This window comes from Ranitomeya variabilis, chromosome 6 (genome assembly GCF_051348905.1).
Source record: "Ranitomeya variabilis isolate aRanVar5 chromosome 6, aRanVar5.hap1, whole genome shotgun sequence".
NCBI lineage: Eukaryota > Metazoa > Chordata > Amphibia > Anura > Dendrobatidae > Ranitomeya > Ranitomeya variabilis.
Genome location: NC_135237.1, coordinates 508,411,718 through 508,429,981, shown reverse-complemented (window position 1 = coordinate 508,429,981; position 18,264 = coordinate 508,411,718). Strand labels below are relative to the sequence as shown.

At 44.3% G+C, this 18,264-nt stretch overlaps 1 protein-coding gene across 2 annotated transcripts in view; it reads left to right on the top strand.

Moving 5' to 3' along the window:
• FBXO43 (F-box protein 43) overlaps window positions 1-11,990 on the top strand; it is a 55,815-nt gene extending 43,825 nt beyond the window's left edge. For both annotated transcript variants that reach the window (XM_077270895.1, XM_077270894.1), the window contains exons 3-5: window positions 5,708-5,810; window positions 6,934-7,119; window positions 11,346-11,990. In XM_077270895.1, the coding sequence (XP_077127010.1) occupies window positions 5,708-5,810; window positions 6,934-7,119; window positions 11,346-11,594 (538 nt within the window). In that variant the 3' untranslated portion in view covers window positions 11,595-11,990. The remainder of the gene's footprint in view (window positions 1-5,707; window positions 5,811-6,933; window positions 7,120-11,345) is intronic.
• Window positions 11,991-18,264: the final 6,274 nt, after the last annotated feature.

The following is an 18,264-nucleotide window of genomic DNA, read 5'->3' as shown; positions in this document are numbered from 1 at the left end:
AAAACAGTATCCTCAAAAAATAAAATAAATACATCACTGCAGTAATATCCTTTAATTTGCCACTATTGTAATAATATGCCCCATCTTGGCTCCTGTGTATCTCATTCCTGGCTCCAGCCAAATGTTCTCCCATCCTGCCCTCATGAGTATCCATTCCACCCCATGTGATCGCCCCATGTGATCTCCCCATCCTGCCCCATGTGATCTACCCCATATGATCTCACCATCCTACCCCATATGATCTCACCATCCTGCCCCATATGATCTCACCATCCTGCCCCATGTGATCTCCCCATCCTGCCCCATGTGATCTACCCCATATGATCTCACCATCCTGCCCCATATGATCTCCCCATCCTGCCCCATGTGATCTACCCCATATGATCTCCCCATCCTGCCCCATATGATCTCCCCATCCTGCCCCATGTGATCTCCCCATCCTGCCCCATGTGATCTACCCCATATGATCTCACCATCCTGCCCCATATGATCTCACCATCCTGCCCCATGTGTCTCCATCCTTCCGACGAAACATATTGCGGCTTGACGCTTTCAATAAAAACTTTCTCCTTACCTGGCCGCGTTCCTGCGGTGATGTTACCTCCAGGCGTTTCAAGCTGACGTTTTTATGCATACCATTGTGGGGTAGATATGATTTTTTGATTGCCTGCTGCATTTTATTGCAATTTTTCAGGGACCACAAAACTGTAACTCTGGCTTCGATTTTTTTTTTTTTCTTTTCTTTATGCAATTTACCATTTGTCTTAAATTTTTTTTAGATTTTGATATCTCATGTTTCTGAACTCAGCAATGCCAAATATGTGTATTTTTTTATATTGTTAGTGTTTTATTTTGAATGGGTCAAAAGGGGGATGATTTGAACTTATATTTTAAATATATATATATTTATATATTTTACTTTTCACTTTCTTCAATAGTCTTATTTCAGTTTAAAAAAAAAAAATTTTTTTATTAAGAATAACATTACAATTGACATGTTACATTCTTGTTTTCAGTAAAGTTTTCCCCCCAAACGAACCCCGCAATCCCAACTTATCCCGCCCCCCCAATAAAACAGCCCAACTTGTTTAATAGCTCCGCACTCAAATCTATAGGATGACTATCCCCTCAGTTAGGACCATAGGTCACGTGTTATGTTTTCACCAATTCAGGGTCTTGATTCACCCGGTCTCTATAACAAACCTATCCCATGACAAGCCACGGAGACCACAGCTTATCGAACATTTCAATTTTCCCTCTTTTCTGATAAAACCCCTTTTCCAGTTTCAGGCCCTGCAGGCCTCAGCAGGAAACCCATCTACTCCAGGCGCCTTCCCATTAGCCATAGACTGTAATGCCCGACCCAGTTCCTCCTCCGTGATAGGAGCCTCCAAGCCCTCTCTATCTGCATCACTCAACCTCGGGAGCTCCAGTCCCTCAAGGAATGCCACTGTGTCTCCCACCGTCCCATCCACCCGAGAGGAATATAGGTCCTCGTAAAAATCCGCAAAAACCTCCAAAATCTCTGGAGTCTCAGAGACACTCATACCACTTCCGGAGACCAGAGAATGGACAAACGAAGTACTTCTCTGGGCAGAAGCCACCAGCGACAGCATGTGACCTACGGTTTCACCCTCCTGATAATAAGCCAGCTTCATGAATTCCCTCTTCCTTTCAGCTTTACCCAGCAAAATTTCTGCCAGATGACTTTGAACTGCCTTTAATCTCTTCCCAGCTTCCGGAGTACCCAGTGTCACCATCTCATCCTCCGCTGCCCTCAACCCATCAATCGCTGCCTTCTCTGCCTCTCTTTACTTCCGCTTACACCTACTAATGTCTCTAAACAGCAGCCCTCTTAAGTACGCCTTCATGGCTTCCCATACAGTAAGAGCATCTACACTCCCATCATTCAGCTCAAAAAATTCCACCAACTCCCTTTTTATCTTATCTAGATCTATACTGTGCAGCCAGTTAGGGTGAATCTTCCACTCTCTCCTGTTCACGGCCCCTGTCCCCATCGGCCGAAACTCCACCTCAATTGGACTATGGTCCGAGATGGCCCTGGCCGAATATCTCAAATCCCCTACCATCGTGTGCAACAGATGGTTGCCCAATGCCAAATCAATTCTGGATAGAGTACCATGAGCCGGTAAATAATATGAATACCCCCTTTCCCCAACATGCCTAACTCTCCATAGATCAGTCATACCCACTTCACGAATATAAGTCCCAAACGTAGTAATGTGTCCCACTGTCCTATTCTGGGAGTTTTTATTTTTATCCCAAAAGTCATCACATATATTATTAAGATCCCCAATAATTAGAAATGGTATCGGGCCCCAGCTTTCCACCCTCTCCAGCACCTCTCTAATTTTCTTACTTGAGTATGGAGGCGGAATATACATTGCCGCTATACACATCAACACTCCGTTTATTTTGCATTGCATCACCACATACTGACCATCCACATCCTCCTGTACCATCACCTCTTCATACTGCACTCCCACAGGTACCAACACCGACACACCCCTAGAGTACGTAGAGAAGGTAGAATGGTATGCCCTCTGTATCCAGCACCTGTTCAATACATCCACCTTTTCCTGCACTAAATGTGTCTCCAGCAGGCATATCATTGAGACCCTCGCCGAGTTTTATCCGCTAGGCCTCTTACATTCCAACTCAATATTTTAATGCGGTCCCCCATCATACGGCTCATCCTTCATAGTATCCACTTTTCCAAGTATGAGCTGTCTAATCCCTCCCACCCCCCCTACCAACTCCCAACTTGCCCCCCTAACCCCCCCCCCCCCAATACAACACATTCTACCTCTCATCAAGAGTTGGGCTCCACCGCCCATTGCAAACACTCCCTTACTTAACCCTCTCCATGCGCCTCTCGCTGCAGTAACAATCTGAATTTCCCACAGTTTTTGTTTTTTCCAACTTAAATAAACATGTAGAGAAATTACCAAACCAATTTGCAGTACCCGGCATAACCCACCTCCCCATACTTATTAATCGTTACTATCCCCTCCGGTCAATCACTCAATATGGCACAGCCGAGCCCTCAACCGCTGTTCAACCCTTTAACCAATGTGCCGTTAAACGCAAATCCCTCCTCCAGCAACAGAGAAACAACTCCCGTCCGGATCTCGCCGAGATGTCTATCGCCCTTTCCTTTAAGTTTTTTCGCATTAGTATCAATCCACTGGGTAGCGTCCTCTGGTGTCAGGAAAAAGTGGGTCTTATCAAAAGCCACCAGTCTCAACTTTGCGGGGAGTATTGCATAGAGTATTGCACTCCTAGTTCCCTCAGTCATCTCTTAACCCCAGTGAATTTCATCCGTTGTTTCTGGACTGCAGCAGAATAATCCGGGTAGATGGCAATCTTTTGACCTCCAGCCGTCAGATCCTCCATTTCTATAGCCTTTTTGAGGATAATGTCTCTGTCCCTGTAGTTCAGTATTTTGGCAAGCATGGTACGGGGATTCTCTCCTAGGGCAGGGGGCTGCGGCGGAACCCTATGAGCTCTTTCAACAGCAAATACTTTTGTCAGCACTGCGCCCCCAATTTTCTCCAGCAGCCAGCTTTCAACAAACTCTGTGGGGTTTCTCCCCTCGGTCTTTTCAGGCAGCCCCACTGTAGGTATATTATTCCTTCTGGATCTATTTTCCAGATCCTCATTCTTGGCAGCGAGCTCTGATATTGCTTGGGCAAACTTTTTCTCAGCTTTTTGCAGTTTAACTATGTGGTCTTCTGCCGTGCTCACCCTCTCCTCCACCTCTCCCATACGTCTGTCCATCTTTTGCAGGGCTGCATTAATCTGTGCTGTGTCCCCTTTTACCTCCTGCATCTGCAGGGCTAGGGAATTCAAGGATTGCTGGCACGAGGATATCAGCACAACAATGTCTCTGAGGGTCGGCTCCTCTTTCTGCATTAAGCCTTCAGGTCCACCCCCTGCCCCCACCATGATGCCTCTCTCTTTCCCCCTCTGTACCTCATGCTTTGCAGCCAGGGCTGTATCCTCCTCCTTATCAGCTCCAGTTCCTTGCTCTGCCTCCTCCACAGCTTTCCACTCTGGCATACTGCTGAAGCTTCGCCACCACCTCCGTACGCCGTTGACATGCGGCGTTCTCCCTGTCAGCTTCTTCTCTGACCTCGGCGCCATCTTGGCTGGCTCCTGCATCGCCAGCACCTGCATCCTTCTGCCTCCGTCTGGTCATTGCCTCTGATGCCGGATCCACCACTCAGCACCGCTTTGCTCCCCAGACCTTCAGCTAACCGGTTTGTGGCAAAAAAGTCTGGTAATCAACGTTTGCACAGGATATTTGTCCCTTTAGCAGCAGGAGCACTCTTCCCTGTGTCCAATCACATGGCCAGCAAGGACACGCCCCCCTTCAATAGTCTCCTTAGGAACCTTAAAGCTGTGATCTCCGGATCGCTTGTGTTACCCATAGCAGAGCTTCAGCCTTGCTATGTGTAGCAGAAATCATCGTCTGCTATGAACGCCGGCTACGATTTTGTGACATGCTTCTGGCACATACATGTTAAATGCAGCTGTGAGATTGACAGTGGCATTTAACATGCTAACAGCCACGGGTGGATCGAGATTTCAACCTGCGGCTGGACAGATCAGCTGTCTTCTCCATGAAAAGATGCGGGCTCAGCGACAGAGCCCACATGAAAGGGAGGCAGGCGATTTATGATGTATAGATAAGTCATAGGTCGTAAAGGGAATCTGTCACCACATTTGATCTATCAAATCTAACCCATTAATATGGGCATATAGGTTATAGACTGCTCATGTATGCCTCATACCAGATGCCTTGTTGAGAAATCTGCTTTTAACCAATTATGTAAATGAGTTCTTCCAGGCTATGGGAAGAACGCTGCCCAGAAACCTTCAAAACTGTTACCATGTTTCAGCGTCACTCTGTTCCTGTGAGGTTGGGTGCACCTGAGGAAATCTTGTGCATGCACATTCCATCACCCAACATTCCTCTTCAGTGTTCTGCGCTCCTATGGGCATAAGCTTCACATTCCTTCTGCGCAGGTGCCAGTCAGTCACGTGTGTTTCCACTCCAACCTTTCTCTAGTGCACTGAAACTTTGCACTACACAAGTACCAGAGACTCGCCCGCACAGAAGGAACATAAAGCCTATGCCCATAGGAGGGTGGAACGCTGGGAGGTGGAATGTGCACGCGTGATATTTCTGGACGAGCACTCAACGTCACAGGAACAGAGTGATGCTCTAGGAGGTGATATGTAGGATAATGAAGTGCGGATGCATTATCTTCTGGGCAATATATTAATATATTAGATTGCTTAAATATGGGGACAGATTCTCGTTAACCCCTACATTGCTCAACATTTCATTATTGAGGGTTTTGGGTCTGCCCTCCCATGTAGCCAATACGATGACTACACTACCAGACTACAGGAAAAAAATACATTTTATGAGCAGTGCTGTCACTTGTCGGCATATCATGGTGTTATCCATTACTTACAATGCCAGTCCTAGCTGAAGACATTTTGAGTAGTGTATAGATGTTTTCAGATTAATTTTTAATGTTGGGATTACAATTTCTCCCTGCTGTTGGAAGTCTGTTTATCCTAATACACAGCTTACTGTTTTATATTTTTTTTTAATGTATATTAAACGTAGTATATGCATTATTTTTTTTTTTTTTTTTTTTTTACCTGTTAGCATTTGGAAAGTTAGTAAGGAATGGCGTGAAATGATAATTCAAGATAAAGATGCTTATCAAAGAAGAATATCGTTCCTGAAGAAGGTCAAAGTCGAAATCGAGGTAATGAATACTTTACCCACCTAATCATCAGAAAACTGGCATAAAACACTTTAATATGTCGCAAAATTTAGCAACTCTTAGTGGTTTCACACCAGTTTTGTCTGACTCCACCAAAATGGGAGGAGCTGTAGAGGGGACAGGACATGGTGACAACCGCTTGCATAAGTCATGACGAGTTGTGGTGTACCTCATGCAACACAATTTTCATCCATAAAATGAATCTGACTCAACCATGCCCCCTCATCAAAGCAAGGCTCACAGAAGCTTTGCTGCTGTGGTGTTTCACTAACCAGTTCCTGCTCCTTCTAGATGGTGCTTTCACCTCCTGTTTGGCAAAAATCCAAACCATATAGTCAAATATTATGTGTATGGGATTTTCCATGTCTGAGCCTCTCTGCTCCCCTACCCCGTTCTCACCGTGGAACTGCGTCTCAAAGAAGCACTCCCAATCCAGTTTATTAGCTTCTCATAAATTCTATTCCGACTCACTGGCTCACACTGGGCTCTGAGGTGGAAGTGGCTTTTACCATGTACGGTAAATCTATGGAGTGTCAGAAGGATGTTCCATAGACTAGCATTGTAAGCAACTTCCGGCTTACACATAGATGTCAGGTGAGAAGAAAACCAAGTTGAACTGAAAAACGGTGATTGGTACTGTAAGTTTCTTACCACACTTACATAGGTGTAGCTACAGCATGGATGACAAATGTCTAAAATTATATAATAAATATATATATTCAACATCTTGAATTTGAAGTCTAATCCTTTGTTCTCAGGGGGACGAGCTGCTGTTAGTGGGGGCAGATTATTGTTACTATTTGTTTGCCGAGAAAAAAAGTGTATAGTGAGGGAGGAGTAGGCCAACAACTAAGATATGTGGCCACCATTTAGCTCAAATTATTGTTCATTTAAGTTAAAGATGCCCATAATATAAGTAACATCACACATCTGCATAATTATTTGAGCTTATTCACTTAAGCTCACTGAGCTCATCTTCACTGCTGCAGATGGTTTTTAGTAGGATATGTTATTATATTCACTAAATATGGTGGGAAAGTGCAATAAATACAATCAACATAGTCCAAACCATTCATCTCCTTTTAATTGTTCTTCACTTTCCTAGCAAGGATGCATTTTCTCCTCTGAAGATTCTGGAACCAGATTAAATCTCCTTAACAGATCCGCTCTGAAATCAGTTCAAGCACAAGCTGGATCTGTATTTCACACCCCAATTTCTTGTGGGATTTTCACACCAAAAGACACTGCTCCCATTCTTCAGTCTGCAAGCAAACAACAAGAATATGTAAAGGTCAGTGGTTTTGCTGGTTGGTACTCAAGGTGTTTGTTCTGTGCATGTACTAGTTATACACACCACAACATTGAAACTACAACACCAAGAAGGAAACGTGGAATTATGGAAATCACAGGATGGATAGACATGTTAATGATATGCAAATTGTGGAGAAAAAAAACCAAAACCTTTCATAACCGATTAATTCAGTATACTGTAAAGTATGAACGCCAAATGCAGAAGTCACTGCACTTACCAACTTTGGCTGCTATCACTGAGGTTACTAATGGTTGTCTGAGAAATGTTCTGAATGGACTTGAGCAAATCATCAAGATATGCTGCTGGCAGCTCCATTTGCAATTGGCGAGCGGTAACATCCCAGATAATAAAATACGAAGACACTGCAGGCCATGGTAGCACGTTAAGACCTTGCAGACTGCTCACAGTAACAAGAAACGTGACCTGTCGTCTTGTGACACTTTGGAGAAATCCATAAACTCTTGGATAGCAGCCAAGGCGTGTATTTCTGCAAGTGGCGCTCATGCTTGAGTACCGTCACACAGTGCAATTTTGATCGCTACGACGGCACGATTCGTGACGTTCTAGCGATATCGTTACGATCTCGCAGTGTCTGACACGCTACTGCGATCAGGGACCCTGCTGAGAATCGTACGTCGTAGCAGATCGTTTGAAACTTTCTTTCGTCGCTGGATCTCCCGCTGTCATCGCTGGATCGTTGTGTGTGACAGCGATCCAGCGATGCGTTCGCTGTTAACCAGGGTAAACATCGGGTTACTAAGCGCAGGGCCGCGCTTAGTAACCCGATATTTACCGTGGTTACCAGCGTAAAAGTAAAAAAAAAAAAAACCGTACATACTCACCATCTGATGTCCGTCAGGTCCCTTGCCGTCCGCTTCCCACTCTGACTGTCTGCCGGCCGGAAAGTGAGAGCAGAGCACAGCGGTGACGTCACTGCTGTGCTGTGCTCTCACTGTACGGCGGCACTCAGTCAGAGCAGGAAGCAGACGGCAAGGGACCTGACGGACATCAGATGGTGAGTATGTACGGTTTGTTTTTTTTTTACTTTTACGCTGGTAACCACGGTAAACATCGGGTTACTAAGCGCGGCCCTGCGCTTAGTAACCCGATGTTTACCCTGGTTACCTGGGGACTTCGGCATCGCTCCAGCGCCGTGATTGCAAAGTGTGACAGCAGTCTACGACGCTGGAGCGATAATCATACGACGCTGCAACGTCACGAATCGTGCCATCGTAGCGATCAAAATTGCACTGTGTGACGGTACCCTAAGTCGAGATGTTTTAAAAATTCTGATTCCATTGTTTTCATTATTTGCATATCAATAACAGATCTATCCATTCTACAATTTTAGCAGAGTATATGTACTTCTAAACTTACCTATCATTTTATAATGGTCTCCCTGATGACCACATTAAGTTATGAGGCATACTGATCTCTGTACTACGTCAGATGATTGTCGAAGGACAAATGTTGTCCCTATCTTCAAAAAATGAAAGAAGATGAAGCCAGGAAACTACAGGCTAGTGAGCCTTACTTGTATACCAGGAAATATCTTTGAACAAATTATTAAACAGCATGCATGTATAATTTAAACCAGAAGTTTACATACACTATATAAAAAGACACATATGCATGTTTTTCTCAATATCTGACATGAAATCAGAATAAACCTTTCCCGTTTTAAGTCAATTAGGATTACCATAATTATTAATATTTGCCAAATGCCAGAATAATGAGAGAATGTTTTAAAGCATTTTTATTACTTACTGCAAAGTCAAAAGTTTACATATAATTACTATGCCTTTAAACAATTCTGGACTCGGTTTCTTTAGAAACTCACTTTGGCACCTCTTTAAGGACACAATAGGTTTTCATGATAAAAACACACTCCAAACTATCTGCTAACAAATGAAGTAATTCGGCAGGAGTGAAATGCAAGCACCACACACAAACTACCGACACAGAAAGGCGGTACAGCAGGCCTATTCCCTAGTGGAGATGACCGGCAGTCGGCGATACCACTCAGTGCAAGAAGGTTTCTTGTCACTTAGGTTCATTGCACTCTCACTTCTCATGAACCAAAGTACAGTCAAAATTTCAGTACGGCCGACAGTCTTTTAGAAGTTACAGCTATCTTTCCAGTTAAAGAAGCAACTGAAGCTCCCCTTAGAACTTGCAGGTTATTTGGTGCTGGGCTGTGAGGTAGAAGGACAATGTGCTCATCTATAAAAGCTTGTCTTCACCCACCACAGACTTGCTGCTGCTTTATATCCATGTCTATGCACAGTGAGAAGCTGTCAAGCAAAACCCTATCTCTGAGGTTACACTCCTGTCAAACCATATTATCTCTTTGCTTTTTTTAAGAAAAACTAAAGGTACCGTTACACTAAACGACTTGCCAACGATCACGACCAGCGATACGACCTGGCCGTGATCGTTGGTAAGTCGTTGTGTGGTCGCTGGGGAGCTGTCACACAGACAGCTCTCTCCAGCGACCCAACGATCAGGGGAACGACTTTGGCATCGTTGAAACTGTCTTCAACGATGCCGAAGTCCCCCTGCAGCACCCGGGTAACCAGGGTAAAATCGGGTTACTAAGTGCAGGGCCGCGATCTGTAGCATCGCTTGGAAAACTGACTGACAGGTTGGTCACACTTGTGAAACAGTGTCTGACAAGTGTGACCAACTTTTTACTATAGATGCTGCCTATGCAGCATCAATAGTAAAAGATAGAATATTTAAAAATAATAAAAAAAATGGTTATACTCACCTGCAGACAGCCGATCTCCTCAGCGGCGTCCATTCCTATAGATGGTGTGTGTGTGTGCAGGACCTTCGATGACGTCGCGGTCACGCGACCAATCACAAGACCGCGACGTCATCGCAGGTCCTGCACACACACACACCATCTATAGGAACGGAAGCGGCAGCGTGCACCGATGAGAGGCGGGAAGACTCCGGGGCCATCAGAGGGTGAGTATATGACTATTTTTTATTTTAATTCTTTTTTTTTTTACCAATTATATTGTGCCCAGTCTGTGGAGGAGAGTCTCCTCTCCTCCACCCTGGGTACCAGCCGCACATGATCTGCTTACTTCCCGCATGTTGGGCATAGCCACATGCGGAAAGTAAGCAGATCAATGCATTCCTAGGTGTGCGGAATCCCCGCAATTCCGCAAATTTAATGAACATGTTGCTTTTTTTTCCGCGATGCATTTTTTTCTGCGAAAAAATCGCAACATTTGCACAAGAAATGCGGAAAACACTTAAAATAATGGGAGGCATATGTAAGCGGTTTTTATGCGTGTTTTTCCGCATTTTTATCACATTTTTATAGCGAAAAAACGCGGAAAATACTGAACGTGTGCACATGGCCTAACTTGTATTCTCCACTGTGGTTTCTGACAGAAAATCTGTCTGTTACATGATCTCGTTTTATCCCTGATTTTATGCTATGTGCACACGTTGCGGATTTACTGCGGATCCGCAGCGGGGTTTTTTCTGCGCAGAAACGCTGCAGATCCGCAAGTGATTTACAGTACAATGTAAGTCAATGGAAAAAATAAATGCTGTGCTAATAGTGCGGAAAATTCTGCACGGAAAACGCTGCGGATTAAAAGGAGCATGTCATTTATTTGTGCGGATCAGCAGCGTTTTTGTTCCCATTCCATTCCGTTACCCCGCAGGGGTAAAACGCATTAAATCCGCATAAAAAACACATCAAATCTGCACCTGTGTTTTCTGCCAAGAGATGCAGAATCCGCACGAAAAATTCCAGAGGCAAATCCACAACATGTGCACATAGCCTTAATATAGGTCCTTCTATATCAGAGGCCCACAACCTGCAGCTCACTGATTTTTCTCCCCTTTTTTCCAAGAGCAATTTTATTTGTCCGTCATCTTACCCATGTGATGGCTTGGATTTTTTTCTTGCAGGACGATTTGTAGTTTTGAATGACATGTGATAGTTCCCCAATGACCTTTTAAATGGTGCTGTCAGTGATTCATGTCTAAATTAAGGAATATGCCATTTATTTCTACATCGGATAGCCTCCACACAATCTGCCCAGAAACTTTTTAATGCATACCTTGGAGATGGACTTAGAACTTGCTCACACATTTCATGTTGATTCTGTTCTCAGGGGTGACTACCTGAAATTTAGAATTTGCGTGACTACTATTTTAAATGTTATTTTTTTCTGCAGATTGCCAAAACCTTATTCACAGATGAAGCTTTGAAACCATGTCCACAGTGTCAGTTCCCTGCAAAGTATCAGCCTCTCAAGAAGCGAGGGAAATGCAGCAAAAAAGACTGTGGGTTTGACTTTTGCATCCTTTGCTTGTGTGCTTTTCATGGCTCTAAAGAATGTAGTGGAGGATCAGGGAAGAGAGTCCATAAAAAAGATGTACTCCCTGGAAGTGCCCAGAGCAAGCGCAATTTGAAAAGACTCTAAACAATTTTATTTTTTATTTCTTTGGTAGTACCAGTTTTTCTTGTGTGGGTGGTTTTATGCCCTTTTAAATCTTGTCCAGCAATGTTTGCTTATTTTGCACATCCACATGGCTATTGTAAGAATTAAAGAAAGTTCATGTGGTTGGGAAGATTGCTGCACAACAGGGCAAAATGTATCACACACCGGAAATGTGTTGCAACTGTAGGTAGCACTTACTGCCGCTGTTTTGTATTTAGATTTCTTAAGTGTTACATGACATTCTAAGGTGAATGTTTGTTTTTTATTGTGTATACATTTTCTTCATATGCAGATGTTTTTCTAACTTATTTTTTAATTTATTCTTGTTACAATTTTTTGTTTTGATGCAATTTTTAAATAAAATTTTAAAAACCTCCATATTTTATTGTTACCTGTACATTACTAATCTGTACAATATTATACTCTGTGTGTCTTTCTTTTGTTGCTGCATTATTTCGCACATTAAATCCATGTTTATAGGTACCATACGGACCAGGTTTCTGTTTCCTGTGTGTGAATGATTTTTTTTTTTTTTATATAATGTAGTTCCAGATATGCGATCACCTGTCTAATATTCTGAATTTCACCAGTAAGTAAATTCAGAATTGTACTTTGTTCACAGCAGATAAAGATGCAGTTATAGTCCCTTCATGTGGGAGTGCCTGGATACCTGATAACACCTATAACTGAGCACCAATCAATGACGAAAGGAAAGGAAGCAGCTCTTGGGTGTTACTTTATTATTTAATGATCTAGTCATGCTCTGTTTACAGTGCTAAGTGGTAGTACATCGGCTCAAAGGACACGTAATATGGCATCTAATGTGCAAGATGTTCTGTCACAAGATAATTAATTACTTTGCTGTCCCAATAAAAAAGCACCCCTTACCCTATATATTTAATAACTATCGTGCTATTTAAGCAGCACAGGAACTTACTGTATGTCTTAGAAGGATATATTTATTTCATACCATGAGGAGCATGGTATTGCTGTAATATAATAGTGTTTTATGGTTAGGATTTTCTGCCCAAATAATATACACTGTGTCCTGCTATCTCCTCCCCATATACCAATCTTCGGCACATATAGACAAACACCCCAGAATAGATCACTTATTGTCACCACATTTGACAATATAAATTCCATACATTATTTAAAGGATTCGTTCTGTACCTAAAATATCCTTTTTATATATCTATCTTTACACCATAATCCATTTTCTAATTGGCTCTATTATTAAATAACCTACACTTTTCCCTAGCCTGCTAATTTGCTAAATGAGTTTTAATTTACTTCACTTCCTGTGACGCTTTGAGACGAGTGTCAAACATGATGTCAGAAGAGTCTGGCGCTGCACTCATTTCCTTGCATTTCTATCGCCTGCCCTGTAACAGCACCATCAGTTTCTACAGTTTCTTGCATTTACTCACTCTGAAGACGTTTTGATTTCACAAAGCTGACAAGCTGTGGGAGAGGTGAGTGCAGCTCCAGCACTCTGCTTCTAACTGTGAAGGAAGACCTAATCAGGAACCGGAGATGGAATCAGTGATTGACAACAGTGCTGCCTCACAGCTTCTAGCGCTGCCCTCAAAGGAATCACCATCAGGGAGCTGTTATAGAAGCAGTGAGTGACACCAGCGCTGCCCCCTAATGACTACTTGTTTGAGGGCAACACTGCTGTCCACTTACTACTTCTATCTCTGCCCCCTGACGACATTTTGCTTTACAGTTAGTCGACACTGCACTCTCCTCTCCCGCAGCTTCTATCAGCACTGTCAGAGGGCAGCGATGCAAGTGAGTGCCGCCCTAGCCTTCTGTGACATAATTTTTGTGACTCTTCTCAAATGAAACGTCACAAGAAGTGAAGTAGAAAAAAATATTTTATAATAATGTTAATTACAAAAGTGCTTAGGGTGTAAAGATAGATATTTAGAAAGGACATTTTAGGTACTGGACCAACCCATTAAGGATTCTTCCCAGAATTTTACTAGTCAGCTCTCTCCATTCCCTATGAGCTGCTGGAGACTGCACAGTACAGCGCTGTATTTCTAGCAGTGTGAAAATTAATTAAAAGAGCAGCTGAGGTCAAACATATGTTCAACTCCATATGCACAGCTCCATTTTTCCACATTACTGGGGTTTTTAGAAGTTGGACCTCTGTAATCAAGAAGTTATCTCCTATGCTACAAATAGGGAACAACTTGCAGTTCTAAGAATAAGGCCGGGGTTACACTTGCAACTGCAATGCGAGAAACTCGCGCCTCAATACCCGGCACTTGAGACCAGAGTGTGCGGCTGCATGTATTTCTATGCAGTCACATACTCTGGTCCCGAGTGCCGGGTTTTGAGGCGAGTTTCTCGCATTGCAGTTACAAATATGACACAAGCCTAATCCTTTTAACCACTAGATGACACAGACATTTCTGTGCTGTTGGTTTTCATACTTTCTAAGAGCTATAATTTTTCTTATTTTCTGTTGGCATAGCTTTTGTGTGCGTGCGTGCGTGCGCATACAATGACCCAAAGCACACAGCTAAAATAACAAAGGAGCGGCTTCAGAACAACTCTGTGACCATTCTTGACTGACCCAGCCAGAGCCCTGACCTAAACCCAATTGAGCATCTCTGAAGAGACCTGAAAATAGCTGTCCACCAACGTTCACCATCCAACCTGACGGAACTAGAGAGGCTCTGCAAGGAAGAATGTCAGAGAATCCCCCAATCCAGGAGTGAAAAAGTTGCACCATTCCCAAGAAGACTCATGGCTGTACTAGCTCAAAAGGTGCTTCTACTCAATACTGAGCAAAGGGTCTGAATACTTATGACCATGCGATATTTCAGTTTTTATTTTTTAATATGCAAAAATTTCTACATTTCTGTTTTGGGTTTTTTTTTCAAGATGGGGTACAGCGTGTAAATTAATGAGAAAAAAAATCAACTTTTTTGAATTTACCAAACGGCTGCAATGAAACAGCGTGAAAAAGGGGTCTGAATACTTTCCGTACCCACTGTATATATGTAATCAGTTGTAGCTTTGAATTCGGCCATTCATTTTAATATTTAATGTACTGAAAAACGTTCACAAAATCCAAGCTAATGAAATAAAAAAAAAATAAAAAAACAATTCTGCCATTGTCATTTTGGTCTCTGTTTTTATGAAATTCACTTTGCAGTAAAAATGGGCTGGTAAATTTGTGGTGGACAGTGCCTTTATGTGGGGCTGTATGGATGCTGCTGGTGTCAGGGAGCTACATTTCATTGATGGGTATAATCAGGGCCGGACTGGCCATAGGGCAGTTCTGGCAAATGCCAGAAGGGCCGATGGCAGTAGTGGGCCGCTTGAGTGTGCCGCTGTCGGCACTCTTCCCCCCGCTGTTGCGGCACACTCCCGGCCCCGCATTCAACTATACCACAGTTGAATGCAATGATGGAGGAGAGTGCGTCTGCTGACGCCCCCTCTCCCATCATTCCCCGCTCTGCCTGCCACTGACACTGCGGGTGCGCGATGACGTCATATCATCGCGCACCTGCAGTGTGACCGGGCGCCGGGCAGACTGCAGCTGCTGAGACCGGAGCCAGAGGAGAGCAGCGCGGGGCACGAGGAGAGAGGTGAGTAGAGTGTTTTGGGTTTTTTTAACAAAGAGTGATGAGTGGATTGTGGAGCTATTGGGGGGGGGGGACTGCCTGCCTGCCTGCATTCCATTCTATGGGGGCTGCCTGCCTGCATTCCATTCTATGGGGGCTGCCTGCCTGCATTCCATTCTATGGGGGCTGCCTGCCTGCAGTACATTCTATGGGGGCTGCCTGCCTGCAGTACATTCTATGGGGGCTGCCTGCCTGCAGTACATTCTGTGGGGGCTGCCTGCATTACATTCTATGGGGGCTGTGCTGCATTATATTGTATGGTGGCTGCCTGCATTACATTCTATGGGGCTGGCTGCATTATATTCTATGGGGCTGGCTGCATTCCATTCCATGGGCATGTGCTGCATTATATTCTATGGGGCTGGCTGCATTCCATTCCATGGGCCTGTGCTGCATTATATTCTATGGGGCTGGCTGCATTCCATGGGCCTGTGCTGCATTATATTCTATGGGGCTGGCTGCATTATATTCTATGGGGCTGGCTGCATTCCATTCTATGGGCCTGTGCTGCATTATATTCTATGGGGTTGGCTGCATTCCATTCTATTGGAGCTGTGCTGCATTATATTCTATGGGGCTGTGCTGCATTATATTCTATGGGGCTGTGCTGCATTACATTCTATGGGGCTGTGCTGCATTATATTGTATGGTAGCTGCCTGCATTATATTCTATGGGGCTGGCTGCATTCCATTCCATGGGCATGTGCTGCATTATATTCTAGGGGGCTGGCTGCATTCCATTCTATGGGAGCTGTGCTGCATTATATTCTATGGGGCTGTGCTGCATTATATTCTATGGGGGCTGTGCTGCATTAAATTATATGGGGCTGGCTGCATTCCATTCCATGGGCCTGTGCTGCATTATATTCTATGGGGCTGGCTGCATTCCATGGGCCTGTGCTGCATTACATTCTATGGGGCTGGCTGCATTCCATTCTATGGGCCTGTGCTGCATTATATTCTATGGGGCTGGCTGCATTCCATTCTATGGGAGCTGTGCTGCATTATATTCTATGGGGTTGTGCTGCATTATATTCTATGGGGCTGTGCTGCATTGCATTCTATGGGGGCTGTGCTGCATTAAATTCTATGGGGCTGGCTGCATTACATTCTATGGGGGCTGTGCTGTATTACATTCTATGGGGGCTGTGCTGCATTACATTCTATGGGGGCTGTGCTGTATTACATTCTATGGGACTGGGCTGCATTGCATTCTATGGGTGCTGTGCTGTATTACATTCTATGGGGCTGTGCTGTATTATAGTCTATGGGGGCTGAGCTGTATTACATTCTATGGGGCTGTGCTGTATTACATTCTATGGGGGTTGTGCTGTATTACATTCTATAGGGACTGTGCTGCATTACATTCTATGGGGGCTGTGCTGCATTACATTCTATGGGGGGCTGGGCTGCATTACATTCTATGGGGGCTGTGCTGCATTAAATTCTATGGGGCTGTGCTGTATTACATTCTATGGGGGCTGTGCTGTATTACATTCTATGGGGGCTGTGCTGCATTACATTCTATGGGGGCTGTGCTGTATTACATTCTATGGGACTGGGCTGCATTGCATTCTATGGGTGCTGTGCTGTATTACATTCTATGGGGCTGTGCTGTATTATAGTCTATGGGGGCTGAGCTGTATTACATTCTATGGGGCTGTGCTGTATTATAGTCTATGGGGGCTGAGCTGTATTACATTCTATGGGGTTGTGCTGTATTATAGTCTATGGGGGCTGAGCTGTATTACATTCTATGGGGCTGTGCTGTATTACATTCTATGGGGGTTGTGCTGTATTACATTCTATAGGGACTGTGCTGCATTACATTCTATGGGGGCTGAGCTGTATTATAGTCTATGGGGGCTGAGCTGTAATGTTGGATACAGCTGTAATTATATGTTATATAGTTGTGTTACACTCCCCTCACTTCTTGTAGCCTACAAGTGTACAAAGATATTATACAGTCACCATGCGACAAGTGGGCCTGTGTGACTTCAAATGCCAGGGCTGAATTTTAGTCCCAGTCCGGCCCTGGGTATAATGAACTCACAGATGATCTGCTCCGTATTGAAAGAATATGCTCCCATCACGCTGTGCTCTTAGATGTGTACTTTTCCAACACAACAATGATCCAAAACACATCTAAGAATACTTGTAGAGAGGGGGAGATAGCTCACTGTGTTCCAGGCACCTGGAAAGGAATGAAGTCCACGCTCAGAGCTTCCCTGGTCCTGGGCGTTTCTTGGAACAGAAATGGAGAAGGAGATTCTCCAGCACAGCAAGGAAGGTAAAACTTGACGTTGTACTTGTTAAAAAGACATGTTGGGTATACCAGTAAAAAATCCCAGGAATGCAGGACCGACGCATTTTGACTAGATAGTCCTAGTTATTCGCTGGAGAATCTCCTTTTCCATTTCTGATCTAAGGATGCCGTTGCATTTCTGAAGAACAGGGTGGAAGTGATTCACTGGCCAAATCTGTCTCCTGATCTGAACCCAACCGAACACCTTTTCTGTGGCCTCCCTGCTAACACCCTTGCACCTCTCCAGTCCATCCTTAACTCTACTGCCCGACTAATTCATCTCTCTCCTCCGCAAATCTCCTCACTGGCTCCCATTCCCTCAACGTATCCAGTTCAGATGACTAATACTGACCTACAAAGCCATCCATAACCTGTCTCCTCCATATATCTCTGAACTAATCCCCCAATATCTTCCCTCACGTATTCTCCGGTCCTCCCAAGACTTCTCTCGTCCACACTTATTCATTCCTCACCCAACCGCCTCCAAGACTTCCCCCGAATATCCCCCATCCTCTGGAATTCTTTGCCCCAACACGTCCGACTATCAACCACATTCGGATCCTTCAGACGGAACCCGAAAACCCACCTCTTCAGGAAAGCCTACAGCCTGCACTGACCCCTCTGCCTCCTCACCGCTACTGGAGCTACCGCCTCACCAACACCGGAGCTACCGCCTCATCACTATCGAAGCTACCGCCTCACC